This window comes from Ovis canadensis, chromosome 6 (assembly GCF_042477335.2).
Source record: "Ovis canadensis isolate MfBH-ARS-UI-01 breed Bighorn chromosome 6, ARS-UI_OviCan_v2, whole genome shotgun sequence".
In the NCBI taxonomy this organism is placed as follows: domain Eukaryota; kingdom Metazoa; phylum Chordata; class Mammalia; order Artiodactyla; family Bovidae; genus Ovis; species Ovis canadensis.
The window spans coordinates 33,181,661-33,196,874 of record NC_091250.1 but is presented as its reverse complement, the minus strand read 5'-3'; the positions used below and the strand labels follow the sequence as shown (position 1 = coordinate 33,196,874).

Genomic DNA, 15,214 nt, shown 5'->3' with positions numbered 1-15,214 from the left:
ACAATATTCTTTCTCAGAAGTAGTTTTTGCTGTATCAAGACAAGAACAAGATGTTCAAACTAAAAGTAATAAAAGAACTGGAAATAAAAATGAGGTGCTTACTGCAAGGAGATCCAACCAGTCCATCCTAAAGGAGACCAGTCTTGGGTGTTCTTTGGAAGGACTGATGCTAAAGCTGAAACTCCAATACTTTGGCCACCTCATGCGAAGACTTGACTCATTGGAAAAGACTCTGATGCTGGGAGGGATTGGGGGCAGGAGGAGAAGGGGACGACAGAGGATGAGATGACTGGATGGCATCACCGACTTGGTGGACATGAGTTTGGGTGAACTCCGGGAGTTGGTAATGGACAGGGAGGCCTGGCGTGCTGTGATTCATGGGGTCGCAAAGAGTCAGACATGACTGAGCGACTAAACTGAACTGAAAATTATGATAATACCTACTCCATCTAAATAAAACATATAATGGACATCAGGGTATGTTAATATGAAACAAAAAAGTGGATTTTTACTTAGTTCTAATTAGTCTGTGGCAAAACAGTCACATGAATACATTGTAATAAGTGTAAAATAACGTAGTCCTTTTTGAAAAGAAATCTGACAATATATATCAAAAGCCTTTATAATCTGTACTCAACAATTTTACTACTTTGAATCTATCCTATAAAAATAAGTCCTAAATACAGGGAAAAAAAAAAAAACCCTGTTATTATGCACAGTTCATTGCAGGATTATTTCCACTTATTTAAAAAAATAGCAAATGACTAAAAAGCAGGGAAAAAATGGTTAACTGTGACATTCACTCAATGAATATTGCGTACCTATTAAAACTGATACATAGAAACACTATGCCGTAACAGAAAAACACGTATTGTACATAAGAGCAAGGAGCATGGTACAAAAGTGTATGTATATACACACCCAACCACCCACCCTCAAACACACATCCAAGTAAAAATGGAAAAATATGCACAGAAAATATACTGGAAGAGAGTTAACTAGTTATTAATAATAATCATCTCATCATTATTTACATGATGAGACTGCAGGCTTTAAAAACAATCTTTTCACCAACATTTTAATGATAAGGATTTTTTTGATTAAAAAATCTTACTTAAAAATGTCATTAGCATATAGCCAAAAAATTATGACAGTGCAATTTTCAAAATGAAATATAACCATGAAGTCTTTATTATAAAGTTCATTAACTTTCAAAAGTAGAAAACAATGCCAGCATTAGTTACACTCTACAGCACATTTCCCTTACGAGAGTAACACAGGGAGAAAACAGAAGAGAGAGCCGTCGGTGTGCAGAAGGCGCTTACATAATTGTCTCTTGCAGACCAGCCTGGATAGAGCTGCATATGTAGCTGTCTTTCCTTCCGCGCTAATTCATAATATTTAGCCTGCTCTTCACGAGAGAGGGCATGCCACTGAAAAACAAAGGAGAAGGAGGGGGGGAAAATCAAGTAAAAGCAAAATAGCGATAGTATTATATATTTCATATTTCAGACAGTGGAGAATGAAAATGTTAAGAATGTAATCTTTGACTTTTAAATGGCAGACTTGACCACGTGTTGCAGAAATCCATCTGGAGTTTGGTGGCTGCAATGAGATTCCAACTTTTGTTTTCCTGTCCTGCTCTCACATTACATGAGACCTGTCCAAGTATCCAAAATGAAATGGCCTCTTGCCCAGCCTTTCTCTCCTCCAGGGCCAGTTAAAGAGAGTGTTCACCAGTAAGCTTCAACACCCAACTTACCCCTTTTTCACAGTTTGTGGCATATTCTGCCATTGAGTCCAAGTGCTATTTATTAATGCAAACTTTCCACAGGTCTTTTCCACACAGATATCTCCTCACCTCACATGCACACTCTCCCACTCTGTCATATAAGGAATCTGAAACCTTCATCATATGATCCTGTCTATAAAGCAAGACATCAAAAGTCAGTCTGTCTCCATCTCTTCACCCTCCCCTCACACTTATAGAAATACCGACTGTCCACAGGGAGAGCACAGATAGCATGGTATAATCGCCACGCACACTTTGTGTTTGGTCTTCTGATGGAAAACAAGGAGCATGGCCTAAATTTATTTTGACATCTACACTTTCAGACTGAAGGATCTAATTTGGAGAATGTAGCACTTGACACCTTGCAAATTTTTCATTCCCCTTTAGGTAACAGATATTTATAGATCATACAGAGCAAAACAGCAAGGCACTGTTTGGGATTTTAAGCAGCCTGAACCCTGTACGGAATAACTGACTGGTTCAAGATCAAAAAAGGAGTACAGCAGGGCTGTCTGCTGTCACCCTGTTTGCTTAAACCATACACCGAGCACATCATGAGAAACGCTGGGCTGGATGAGTTACAAGCTGGAATCAAGATAGGCAGGAGAAGCATCAACAACCTCAGATATCTGGATGATATCATTCTAATGGCAGAAAGCGAAGAGGAACTAAGAGCCTCTTGATGAGGGTGAAGGAGTCAAAGAGCTAGCTTAAAACTAAATATCAAAAAACAAACCAACTAAGATCATAGCATCCAGCCCCATTACTGTGTGGCAAATAGAAGGGGAAAAGGTGGAAATAGTGACAGATTTCCTGATCTAGGTCTCCAAAAATCACTGCGGACAGTGACTACAGTCATGAAGTCAGAAGATGATGGCTTCTTGGCAGGAAAGCGATGACAAACCTAGACAGGGTGTTGAAAAGCAGAGACGTTACTCTGCCAACCAAGTCCGTATAGTCAAGGCTATAGCCTTTCCAATGGTCAAAAATGGTTGTGAAAGCTGGACCATAAAGAAGGCAGTTCAGTTGCTCAGTTGTGTCCGACTCTTTGTGACCCCATGGATTGCAGCATGCCAGGCTTCCCTGTGCATCACCAATTCTTGGAGCTTGCTCAAATTCATGTCTATCAAGTCGGTGATGCCATCCAACCATCTCATCCTCTGTCATCCCCTTCTCCTGCCTTCAGTCTTTCCCAGCATCAGGGTCTTTTCCAATGAGTCAGTTTTTCTCATCAGGTGGCCAAAGTATTGGAGTTTCAGCTTCAACATCAGTCCTTCCAATGAATATTCAGGGCTGATTTCCTTTAGGATGGACTGGTTGGATCTCCTTGCAGTCCAAGGGATTCTCAAGAGTCTTCTCCAGCACCACAGTTCAAAAGCATCAATTCTTCAATGCTCAGCTTTCTGTATAGTTCAACTCTCACAACCATATATGACTACTGGATAAACCATAGCTTTGATTAGACAGATCTTTGTTGGCAAAGTAATGTCTCTGCTTTTTAATATGCTGTCTAGTCTAGGTTTTGAAGAAGGAAATGGCAACCCACTCCAGTGTTCTTGCCTGGAGAATCCCAGGGATGGGGGAGCTTGGTGGGCTGCCATCTATGGGGTTGCACAGAGTCGGACACAACTGAAGCGACTTAGCAGCAGCAGCAGCAGCAGTCTAGGTTGGTCATAGCTTTTCTTCCAAGGAGCAAGCGTCTTTTAATTTCATGGCTGCAGTCACCATCTGCAGTGATTTTGGAGCCCCAAAAATCAAAGTCTCTCACTGTTTCCACTGTTTTCCCCATCCATTTGCCATGAATTGATAGGACCAGATGCCATGATCTTAGTTTTCTGAATGTTGAGCTTTAAGTCAACTTTTTCACTCTCCTCTTTCAAAGTTTCATCAAGAGGCTCTTTAGTTTTCTTCACTTTCTGCCATTAGGGTGGTGTCATCTGCCTATCTGAGGTTATTGATATTTCTCTTGGCAATCTTGATTCCAGCTTGTGCATCATCCAGCCTGGGATTTCACATGAGGTACTCTGCATATAAGTTAAATAAGCCAGGTGATGATACACAGCCTTGACGGACTGCTTTCCCTATTTGGAACCAGTATGTTGTTCCATGTCCAGTTCTAACTGTTGCTTCTTGACATGCATACAGATTTCTCGGGAGGCAGGTCAGGTGGTCTGGTATTCCTATCTCTTGAAGAATTTTCCACAGTTTGTTGTGATCTGCACAGTCAAAGGCTTTGGCATAGTCATAAAGCAGATGTTTTTCTGGAACTCCTTGCTTTTTCGATGATCCAATGGATGTTGGCAATTTGATCTCTGGTTCCTCTGCCTTTTCTAAAACCAGCTTCAACATCATGGAAGTTCATGGCTCATGCACTGTTGAAGCCTGGCTTGCAGAATTTTGAGCATTACTTTACTAGCATGTGAGATGAGTGCAATTGTGCGATAGTTTGAGCATTCTTTGGCATTGCCTTTCTTTGGGATTGGAATGAAAACTGGCCTGTTCCAGTCCTGTGGCCACTGCTGAGTTTTGCATATTTGCTGGCATATTGAGTGCAGCACTTTCACAGCATCATCTTTCAGGATTTGATATAGCTCAATTGGAATTTCATCACTTCCACTAGCTTTGTTCGTAATGATGCTTCCTAAAGGCCCACTTGACTTTGCATTCCAGGATGACTGGCTCTAGGTGAGTGATCACACCATTGTGGTTATTTGGGTCATGAAGATCTTTTTTGTATAGTTCTTTTGTGTATTCTTGCCACCTCTTAATATCTTCTGCTTCTGTTAGGTCCATACCATTTCTGTCCTTTATTGTGCCCATCTTTGCATGAAGTGTTTCCTTGTTATCTCTAATTTTCTTGAAGAGATCTTTAGTCTTTTCATTCTGTTGTTTTCCTCTATCGCTTTGTACTGATCGCTGAGGAAGGCTTTCTTATATCTCTCTTAGCTATTCTTTGGAACTCTGCATTCAAATGGGTCTATCTTTCCTTTTCTCCTTTGCCTTTAGCTTCTCTTCTTTTCTCAGCTATTTGTAAGGCCTCCTCAGACAACTATTTTGCCTTTTGGCATTTCTTTCTCTTGGGGATGGTCTTGATCACTGCCTCCTATACAATGTCGTGAATCTCTGTCCATAGTTCTTCAGGCACTCTATCAGATCTAATCCCTTTAATCTATTTGTCACTTGCACTGTATAATCATAAGGGATTTGATTCAGGTCATACCTGAATGGTCCAGTGGTTTTCCCTACTTTCTTCAATTTAAGTCTGAATTTGGCAATAAGTTCATGATCTAAGCCACAGTCAGCTCCTCGTCTTGTTTTTGCTGATTTTATAGAGCTTCTCCCTCTTCGGCTGCAAAGAACATAATCAGTCTGATTCTGGTGTTGACCATCTGCTGATGTCCTTGTGTAGAGTCTTCTCTTGTGTTGTTGGAAGAGGGTGTTTGCTGTGACCAGTGTGTTCTCCTGGCAGAACTCTGTCAGCCTTCGCTCTGCTTCATTCCGTCCTCCAAGGGCAATTTTGCCTGTTACTCCAGGTGTCTCTTGATCGCCTACTTTTGCATTCCAGTCCCCTATAATGAAAAGGACATCTTTTTTGGGTGTTATTTCTAGAAGGTCTTATAGGTCTTCATAGAACCATTCAAATTCAACTTCTTCAGCATTACTGGTCGGGGCATAGACTTGGATTACTGTGATATTGAATGGTTTGCCTTGGAAACGAACAGAGATCATTCTGTCGTTTTCGAGACTGCACCCAAGAATTGCATTTCAGACTCTTTTGTTGATTATGAGGGCTACTCCATTTCTTCTAAGAAGAAAAAAGGTGGCAGAATGTCAAAGAATTGATGCCTTTGAACTGTGCTGCTGGAGAAGACTCCTGAGAGTCCCTTGGACAGAAAGGAGATCAAAGCAGTCAATCTTAAGGGAAATCAACCCAGAATATTCACTGGAAGGACAGATGCTGAAGCTCCACTATTTTGGTTATCTGATATGAAGAGCTGAGTCACTGAGAAAGTCCCTGATGCTGAGAAAGATTGAGGGCAGAAGGAGAAGAGGATGTCAGAGGATGAGATGGCTGGATGGCATCACAAATTTTTGGAGATGGTGAGGGACAGGGAGGCCTGGTGCGCTGTAGTCCATGGGGTCACAAACTGCATGACTGAACAACAACACTGGCACTTTGTGTGTTTACATTAAACTTACCCCAGGCCCCCAGTAGCAGTTTCCCAGTGCGTTCTCCTACTTTCCAAATGCCAGGGTCTGTTGTCAGCAACTCCCAGAGAACTGGCTGCACTCTGGGGGACCCACTGGCTGGAGGTGACGGCACAGGGGCAGTGGCTGTAGGAGGCATGGGCCAGAGCCCACACCACTCGCACCTGCACACACGTGTGCCTGCACACAGTCTGGATGAGTCCCGCTTCCACTCCAGCGCTCCCAATTCTAGGGTGTACTGCTTCCATTTCACTTCCTGTTAAAGGCTGGGTGGTTCTTTCTCATTCATGTCTACTGTGCATATTGATTTTAATTACTTTCTTCTTGCTTTTTATTAAATGATGGAAAGAATGGTATGACTGGACTGGAGAAAGGAAGGAGAGGTGAGAGAGAGAGCAAGAAGTGAGCGGTGAGCAAGAGGAGGCTGTGCTCGATGACCGTGGTCCAGTGGTCAGGACACAGTCCCTATAGCACAAAGGGGATGTGCCTCCTCAAGGACACAAACACCTGCTGCCCTTGCCCCTGGAAAGGAGGGGACCTCACCTCAAAGAGAGCACTAAAGTGCCTGTGGCCTCATCCCAGCCTCCGGTCCAGAGGTGGTGGGACCCACAGGCAGGGCAATGGATTCCACTCCCTTCCAACCGCCCCCTGAAGGCCAGAGCCTCTAAGTTGACAGCTCAATGATTTAATTGCTTGAGAAGTGCAAAGTGTAAAGTCAGGAACCATGACACTCAGTGGAACTTAGCCTGAGCCTAGAGGCAAATCAAATAATATACTTTTCTTTTTAAAAAAAAACAATGGGGGAGGGAGGGCAGATAGGGAGGTGACAGAAAAAATACAAAACCTGAAAGAAGTTACCTGAGACACAATTCTTTGTACCAGCAGAGTAATCACAATTAGTCAAGTTGAGCCTAAGAAGGCATGTCTGGGGAGCAGTGGAAGCTGAGGCAGGAAAAGTCACACTGCCTCTGTCCACTGAAAGTGAAAGTGAAAGTCACTCAGTTGTGCCCAACTCTCTGTGACCCCATGGACTATACAGTCCATGAATTCTCCAGGCCAGGATACTGGAGTGGGTAGCCAGCCATTCCCTTCTCCAGGGGATCTTCCCAACCCAGGTCTCCTGCATTGCAGGCAGAGTCTTTACCAGCTGAGCCACCAGGGAAGCCACTTTTCTAACCATGAGGTTCTGACCTAGAGCCCTTCACGGGGAGAAAAAGCCACACCAGGCACAGTGGAAGAGATCAGCCTACCTTGGGGGAAAAAAAAAAAAAGACTCATCATTAGTATTTAGATAGTTCTGGTGCTAACATGATTGGCAAGAGGCAAAGCATTATCAAAAAGGAACAAAAAGAAGACTAAGAAGAAAAAAGATAAGAAGTCTTACTTTGTAAATCTGTTCATTCATTTGATCAATAATCTCTCATACTACTGCAATATGTCAGTGTTACTGCTACTGCTAAGTCACTTCAGTCGTGTCCAACTCTATGTGACCCCGCAGACAGCAGCCCACCAGGCTCCCCCGTCCCTGGGATTCTCCAGGCAAGAACACTGGAGTGGGTTGCCATTTCCTTCTCCAATGCATGAAAGTGAAAAGTGAAAGTGAAGTCACTCAGTCATGTCTGACCCTTAGCGACCCCATGGACTGCAGCCTACCAGGCTCCTCCATCCATGGGATTTTCCAGGCAAGAGTACTGGAGTGGGGTGCCATTGCCTTCTCCAAATATGTCAGTATAGAGATATATTTTATCTGGACTAGTAAATAAAACTTATCTCCCAAAATACGTATGGATGTTGGGTCTTCCACCCAAACAACCGGTTAAACAAGCAGGAATTTTTCAGTTACAGCAGGAAATTTAGGTTGACAAGACCCCAGCTAATAAAACTGAGCAAAATTCAAAGTTAAAAAACAAACCACAAACTAAACTGTTTACCCACCTTTTCAACTGCTTTTAGCTCCTAGAGATTTATAATTCACGAACTCAACTCACAAATGAAGCATCATTTACTAGAGTAAAACAGTTAAGTAAAATTATGATATATTAAAGTTTTATGTTAAAAACAAAAGCAAAGTCTGATTCAAAGCTAGAAAGATGATCTTAACAGGCATTTCTGAAACACATATTGACTAAAAGCGTTTTTCCATCTCTTTTGCTTACTGAAAGATTCATCAAGTTGTTGGGAAAATACCCATTTGAAGTTCCAAGATTTAGAAATTCTGACAATAAATATGCAATAAATGGACTTCCTTTAATAGTCTAGAAGGTCTGAAAAAGAAAAACCTTAAAATAATATTTATGTTATTATTATTTATAGTATGAAGAAGAAAACTTGAGTCATTCATATGAATGAACATTTCTATGTTAGAGATAAAGGTGAGTAAAAATCAAAAGATAAAATGTTCCAGGATGAATTTCAAATCCATTATTAAGAATTCTAATTATCCTAGTGTAAAACTTCATGATTTTAAAGCTAGGAACTTTAAAGAACTAGCAAGAACTATCCTGCCAGAGGGGAGTTATGAAAGGATAGAAAACCTGATCTTAATCAAAGATCTCAGAGTCCTATAAATAGAAACAGGTGTCCAAATCAAAGACAGAGAGAGACCCTAAATGAGAACCATCCTTTAGGACACATGCTCTGATCTGGGGATTGTTAAGGGAGCTGAGAAAGTAGCAACTGTTGGAAATGTGCATTAAAAATAGGAAGCATACGTCCATATCATATCCTTAACTCTCTTGAGCAGGAAAATAATTCCCACTGGAGGACCATGGACCTTTAACTTGGGGGAAAGAAAAAAAAAAAAAAGAGTTTTACACAAGCTGAAAAAAGAACCCTTCTTTTCCTCTAATTTCTTCTTTTGAAGGGTCAGGGGGAAAAAAAATGATGGGAATCACTCATCTGCTATGATCTGGCTTTGAAAATCATTGTAATTATTGTTATTAAGTGTTTAAGAATCCACAGGGAGATAGAGTATTGTACACAGGGCACCAAAAGAGCTATAATCTACCACCACATCCTACCCCCGAAACCTGGGGTCTTGAAGATTGGAAATAGCTGTGTTTTTATGCCATCCAACAGGAATCTATAATTCAACAATGCCTGCTCTCCGCCATCTGCTTTCCTCACATGGACTGGAAATCTCCTAATGTTCTCTGTCATGGATGCTGAAATGTATGAGGTTTTTAACAAACACGATGAAAATGATCATCAGCAGCAGCTAAAACATGACCTTTAAGTTCCACAAAGCTTGTCAAGACCTTCCTTCTCCTGAATGTTCATTTGCAAACCATGAATTTCTTGAGAGTTTGCAAAAACAAATACACAAGATCATATTTTAAGAAGTCACTACACATATATGAGGAGCATCATACAAGTTAAACTGAAGCATTTCTAAAACTTCAATGGAATTATAGTAAAATGCAATTTCAATGAGAAAAATTCCAATTTTCTTCACCACCCTTCAGATACCCAACTAAACCCATTTCAACCCTGAGAAAAGTACTGGGACGGACTGACTCGTTTCTGGGCTGGTGGCTGGACAAAGAAATCTAAGAGTGTCTGTTCTAGTTACAAGTCTAGTGCCTGGAACATGACAGGTACTCAGAAAAAATATCTCCGCATGGGTGAAAGAAGCAACAACATCAACAGAAAGGGAGGGCAATCGAGAAACCTGGCCCATGTACACCTGGAGAATCAGAGAACAATGCTTCCAGAATTAAGACTTCTCCGGCCCACACCAATTCTTCTATGTAAAGCTTTAAGGCAGAATGATCTGCTTACGTCTTGGAAGGAGCAGCCACTGCTGACTGCCAGGGTTTATCCAGAAACATGGCTGGCCCCAGAGGGCTTGCTGTAGCTCCCTGCTTTCTTGCTTCAGAGTCTGCACACACACAGACACACACACACACACACACACTGCTTCGTGTGGGGAGAGTCCACCTCACCCCCTTCATCAGGGGTTAACCCCCACTCATCTCTCAACTACTTTCTCAGGAGGCCATTCCCTAGCCCCGCCCCACCTCCATTATCCTCTGATTCTTGCTCTTCATATTGACAGTATTTATCACAATTTTAATTATATATATAATAAGGAATTATTTCATATCAGTATCCTGTCACAAAACTTCAAGATCTGTGAAGACGAAGGCTATATCTATTTCACTCCGCAATAATTACGTAATGCCTACTACACTGCCTGGCACATAAAAGACACTCAAGATATACTCATTTAAAGTATAATAATAGGAAAATAGTTATCATTTACAGGAAATGTTCCAAGTGCCAGATACAATCTCAGTTGTTGATACAATGCATTATATCATTCCTGCTAAAGGTTGTCATGCGCTCTCTGTTACTACCCGAGTGACTGGTGACTATACAGATGACTCTATGACTACCTGATGTGTTTAAGTGCATTTGGGCAGCTGTTAACGAACCAGTTCCACGGTTACCATAAACATTTACATACCATCCCACTACTTACCCTTCTGCCTAGAATCTGGTTGATAGCTGCACTTTCCTTTAGAGTACACTCAGCTACGACATTCGCTCTCATTTCTTTCATGTATAACATAAAAGCATTCAGAGGCTTTTTAATGTGAGGTCTTTTTGGCTCCTGCTCCTTTCTCTGTTCATGCTGAGGCTTCCTAAAAGTTGGGAGTGGGGAAGGGGTTAGACAAATCAGCAAGAGACGGGAGGAGGAGCAGAGCATCCGCTTCTATCATGAGTCCACCTCAGGCTGGGACCACCCTCTGGGCTCTCTAACAGCCCCCAGGACACTGTCTACTTAAAAAGAGTGACCCATCTACTGTTGATAAATAAGGATCCTTTGGTTTGCGAAAGCTTACCTATAGCTATAGAAGGGTTTAACCCAACACAGAAATGGGCTTGTGAAGACGCTCCATCTAGATTTTAGATGCTCCCTGGTCACCTTAGGAAAAGCTGAACATACAGTGCAGGTAGTCAGTCCTCCACTAGAACTGACGTTCTTAACTTCTGTGGGTCAGGGCTCCTCTGAGAAGCTAATGAAACCTTAGGCTCTCTCCCCCAGACAAATGCACATTGGATTTGCCTGTACTTGCAGGGGTCTTATGGACAGTGTTCACATGCTCCCTGCCACCGCATGCCTTCTGTTCCAGTACAAACTCTAGATTAAGAAACTCAATTAATTACTAATCTTTTGGGAGAATTCAGCTGTGCTGTAACAGCCTGCAACAACCCTGGTCCGACAGGAAATCCTGGGTTTTGCTTTGCCCCCTTCCTTTCAATTCTGTGCTTCCAAAGCCTTGATGCAGATGCAGGGTGACTATTTCTAGGAGGAAATGCACTGAACCCCCCAATCTACTTCACTCTCATGGTCCCCAAGAATGGGAACCCAATTCAAGCCTTGCACTAAATGGCTGAACAGCTCCGTTTCTTCAGTCTCTCCGCTCTGAAGATCTCTTCTCTTTAGTGGGTTTCCCTTCATCTTTTGAGATTCGTGCTCCTTTTCCATCTCAGAACCAAATCAGAGCACTGAGAATCAACCTGCTCGGTGTCCTCAGGGGCAGAGCTTTCAAGGCGGAGCTACACTGACTTTCAGGATAACAGATAGGGGTAAGATTCGACAACAGCAAAGGAGAAACGGTGGGGTGTAAGTCCTTGGTACCATAAGGCGTTCACAGGTGGAGAGAGGGGCGCACTTACACGTGCATTAGGTCACTGTCAGTGTGGGGGTGTTCCTGTTTGACCTGAGGCGTTACGATGGCTGGATGAGGGATGCCAGTTGTGTGGGGACCAGGAGGACCAGGAATCATATGATGAGAAAACCTGAAAGAAGGAAAGTCGAGAAAACAAAATGTACTGCTGTAGCAAGAGCTGGATGGAATTTTGAAACCACTCACTAACTGCTATTGGCTGAGAGTAAAAACACGTCTTCACACACAGACATATTAACTATAAGAGCAGGCTGATGATTAATTTCTTTCCTCTCTGTATTCAGGTGGAAAATATTTATAATTACACACCACCTAACAGATTTTTTTTTTTCAAGTTAATGGTGGAATCTGGCATTTTTCCTGGGAGGGCTCTAGGCAATAGGATTTTTTTAAAAAGGTGAGTCACTTTTCTTGCAAAGCAGTTTTCAGAGAAGAATTTCAGTAAGAATAATTACTGGAAATAGAATATTTTTATGAAGATTTAGCTTTTTAAAATGACTTTAAAATCTATAGACATCATATTTTTAAATCTCTGTCTACATCTCTAAGTGGACCTTCATATTAAGTCTTCTCCTGTTGGCTTTTCCCCTAATATTGGGAGAGAGCAACTGAGCAGACAAGGGGCAGGAAGATTTGTTCAGTCTCTGATTTAATAAGGCTGCCATCAGCATCATTCCAAATAATTTTCTACACATAAAGAAGGTAGTGTCTGAGAGATCTAGCCTCATGGAAAATTGATAACAAAATTAAGGGGAATAATTTAATTAAAGGGAAGGATACAGCTCTGCTTCAAGGTAAAAACTACACAAGCTCAAATAAAGGCTTTTTCCCAGAGTATGCTTATAGAGCATTAAAAAAAAATCTCAAAATATCCACCACCATCCAACACAAAGGAGGGAAACTGCCATGCAAGAAAAATAAAACAAAGACAGTACTTTCAACAAGCTCTTTGATAAATCTGGATATGCTTTAGAAATTTCTTTCAAACTGTTTTAAAGTAAACATGTAGTTCAGCAAAAAACATTCTCAGGTCTTTCATCACCGTCTGTACAGTTAATTCCTTCTTCTGAGAAGGAAAGAAGGGACTCTGCTTGGATATGTAATATTTCAGAAACAAATCTTTAAAAATTAAGGAGGCATGGGAAAAATACAAACACTTGATCAAATTATGATGCTTTGCTAAATGGACCATTTGCAAAAATACGTGATGCTGGTTATTTGCCTATGAGAAAATCCTGTCATCACACAATTCTTATACACTGTTAAAATATATGTATAAAATATATTTAGGAGGAAGGATATTAATTTTATTCCCTCTCAACCAGTGAGGTGTACAATTTATTGAATAAAATGATTTTTGAAAAAGCTGAAATTCACCACAGAAAACTGCAAATTTCATACATCTATTAAAAAGTTAAGATTCACAACCAGTTACTAACCCAACAGTTTGACTTCCAGCATGTTAATGCTAGCTCCCTTGAAAAAGCCACATTGAACACACAGATGATACACCACAAATGTGTGTGTACATCAAGCACAGGGCACAAAAGCCGTCCTTTCCAGAGGCAAAAGCGTTACACAGAGCGGTGTGGCACAGCAGGCCTCGCAGAGCTTCACACCACTACGTCCACACAGGGCCTGATTCACACACTAGGACACACAGCCCGTTCGGCCTGACAGCCCGGAAGCCCCGCCCCTTCTCTTCCCACAGCCTCGGTCCAGGAGGGCTCTAGACTACCTGGGCCTTTTCAGACACCGCCACAGGAAACTGAGACAACCTTCCTCACAGAAGAAAAAAAAAAGCCAGTCTGTATTCTCCCGCTGACCCACCCTCAGCATGTTTTGAATTGAACAAGCTCTTCCGACGATGTCCCCTCAGGGGGCGTTTCTCCTCCCGCCGGCCGGGGCGGCAAAGTCTTTCGGAGGTATGGTCTCCAGGGTGGCTGAGTCCGTCTGCCTGACGGGTGTGGCTGGTGCTGTGGGGCGTGGAGTCTGGCTCCTTCCCGGGACTCCCCAGGACGCCTAGTGTGGGAGCCAGGCACCCTGCGCAGACAGACGCGGGCTGAGCTGTGCGCCCGCCGGGCCGAGAGGCAAGCAGAGGCGCACGAGACGCAAGCGCGCAAGAGCAGCCTGTCCTGGCGCGCCCGGTTCCACCTCCACCTACCTGGACATGGAAGTGTCGACTGACAGTGAGGATGGGTAGGGCTGCCTGAAGCCTCCCGTGATGGGATATACAGGCTGACCTTGCCTGAGGTCACAGAAGAGAGGAACCCATCAATGACAAAACATGAATTACCAACCAGCAACAAGAGTTTGATGAGGGGAGGCCCTCAACCAGAATCTGGGGCGTGTTACGAGGGGGGTACTGCTCACTCACCCAGCTGCTTCCCTTCCTCACCCTCCGCCCACCCCAAGCATCACTAGTGCCTTGAAGGAACCCTCCTGCTGCAGTCCATGGGTGGCTCGTTTTCTACCCCTGCCCCTCTCCAGCCCCACTGATGCTTTGCACAAAGTAGGCATGTGAACAGCTCTTAGTGAATATAACAGAACCTGAGAATGGTGAACTATTCTTTTTAGGATAACGGATTCTTTATCAGAATCTTTGAGAACTTCAGGGAAGGGAAGAAAGGAGGAAATAAAAGTTTATATAAAAATGAACACGTTTTTGCAAACCCTGCACCCCACCTCCCACCCTTACACCCATGCTGCAGGCAAGAAATAAAAGATCAATTCAAGAAGTTATTTTCTCTCTGCTCTGAGAATTCCATCTCTCCCTCTGTTTTTCCTACATGTCACATTTTTCATTTACACAGTCTTTATTTCCAGATGTCACTGATGGAACTCAGCCCAGGATTATTGCCCTTAAGTAGGTAAGTTCAGACAGAATAATTGATGTAGGTTTGGAAGTGTTCGCATAATCAATTAAATCCAAACAGAGTTATTGACTGTGAAAGTTAATGCTAAAGAGAAGAGAGAAAGCTGGAATATCCATGGCAGGATAAGCCCTCCTTATGAAGAAGAGATAATGTAAGGATGTGAAGGAGGGAAACTGGGGCTTTTGCCAGGGGTCTGCAAGGACACACAGTCAGGGAAGAAAGGAGAGAAAACATTTGCTGAAGGTGCAGCCCTTTGTCTGTGGAGTGAGCAGTGGGGCGAGAGTGGGGGGGGGAGTGAGGGCAGGGAAAGCTATGTGCTAACTAACAATAAAATGATAGAAACAGGCTCCACTGTATGAAGTGATTCTTTCTTCTCTAAATACATTTCTTTTCCTTTACCTTTCTTATTAAAAAAATAAACCTGAAAACAGTGGTATGGATCTTTCAGAAACAACAAAATAGAGAACATTTGGATTCTGAAAGGATAAAGCCCATTCATCAGTTTTTCACTCCTCTGAACTCAAATTGGTGCTTACTTTATTAAAATTCAAAAGATGCTTTTGCATTTGTTACAGTTATTTGTCATTTACATCACTTGCCCATTTATAAGCAAAGATCGATATTCAATATATCTAAGGTTA

The 15,214-nt window shown here is 42.4% G+C and overlaps 1 protein-coding gene across 11 annotated transcripts in view; it reads right to left on the bottom strand.

Annotated features, from left to right (window-relative positions):
• LEF1 (lymphoid enhancer binding factor 1) overlaps positions 1-15,214 on the bottom strand; it is a 122,522-nt gene that overhangs the window by 18,565 nt on the left and 88,743 nt on the right. For 4 of the 11 annotated variants that reach the window (XM_069592958.1, XM_069592957.1, XM_069592966.1 and 1 more), the window contains exons 6-9: positions 13,862-13,945; positions 11,687-11,809; positions 10,485-10,647; positions 1,326-1,433 (exon numbers count right to left, since the gene is read on the bottom strand). In XM_069592958.1, the coding sequence (XP_069449059.1) occupies positions 1,326-1,433; positions 10,485-10,647; positions 11,687-11,809; positions 13,862-13,945 (478 nt within the window). The remainder of the gene's footprint in view (positions 1-1,325; positions 1,434-10,484; positions 10,648-11,686; positions 11,810-13,861; positions 13,946-15,214) is intronic. The other 7 variants (XM_069592961.1, XM_069592959.1, XM_069592967.1 and 4 more) reach the window with 3 other exon arrangements.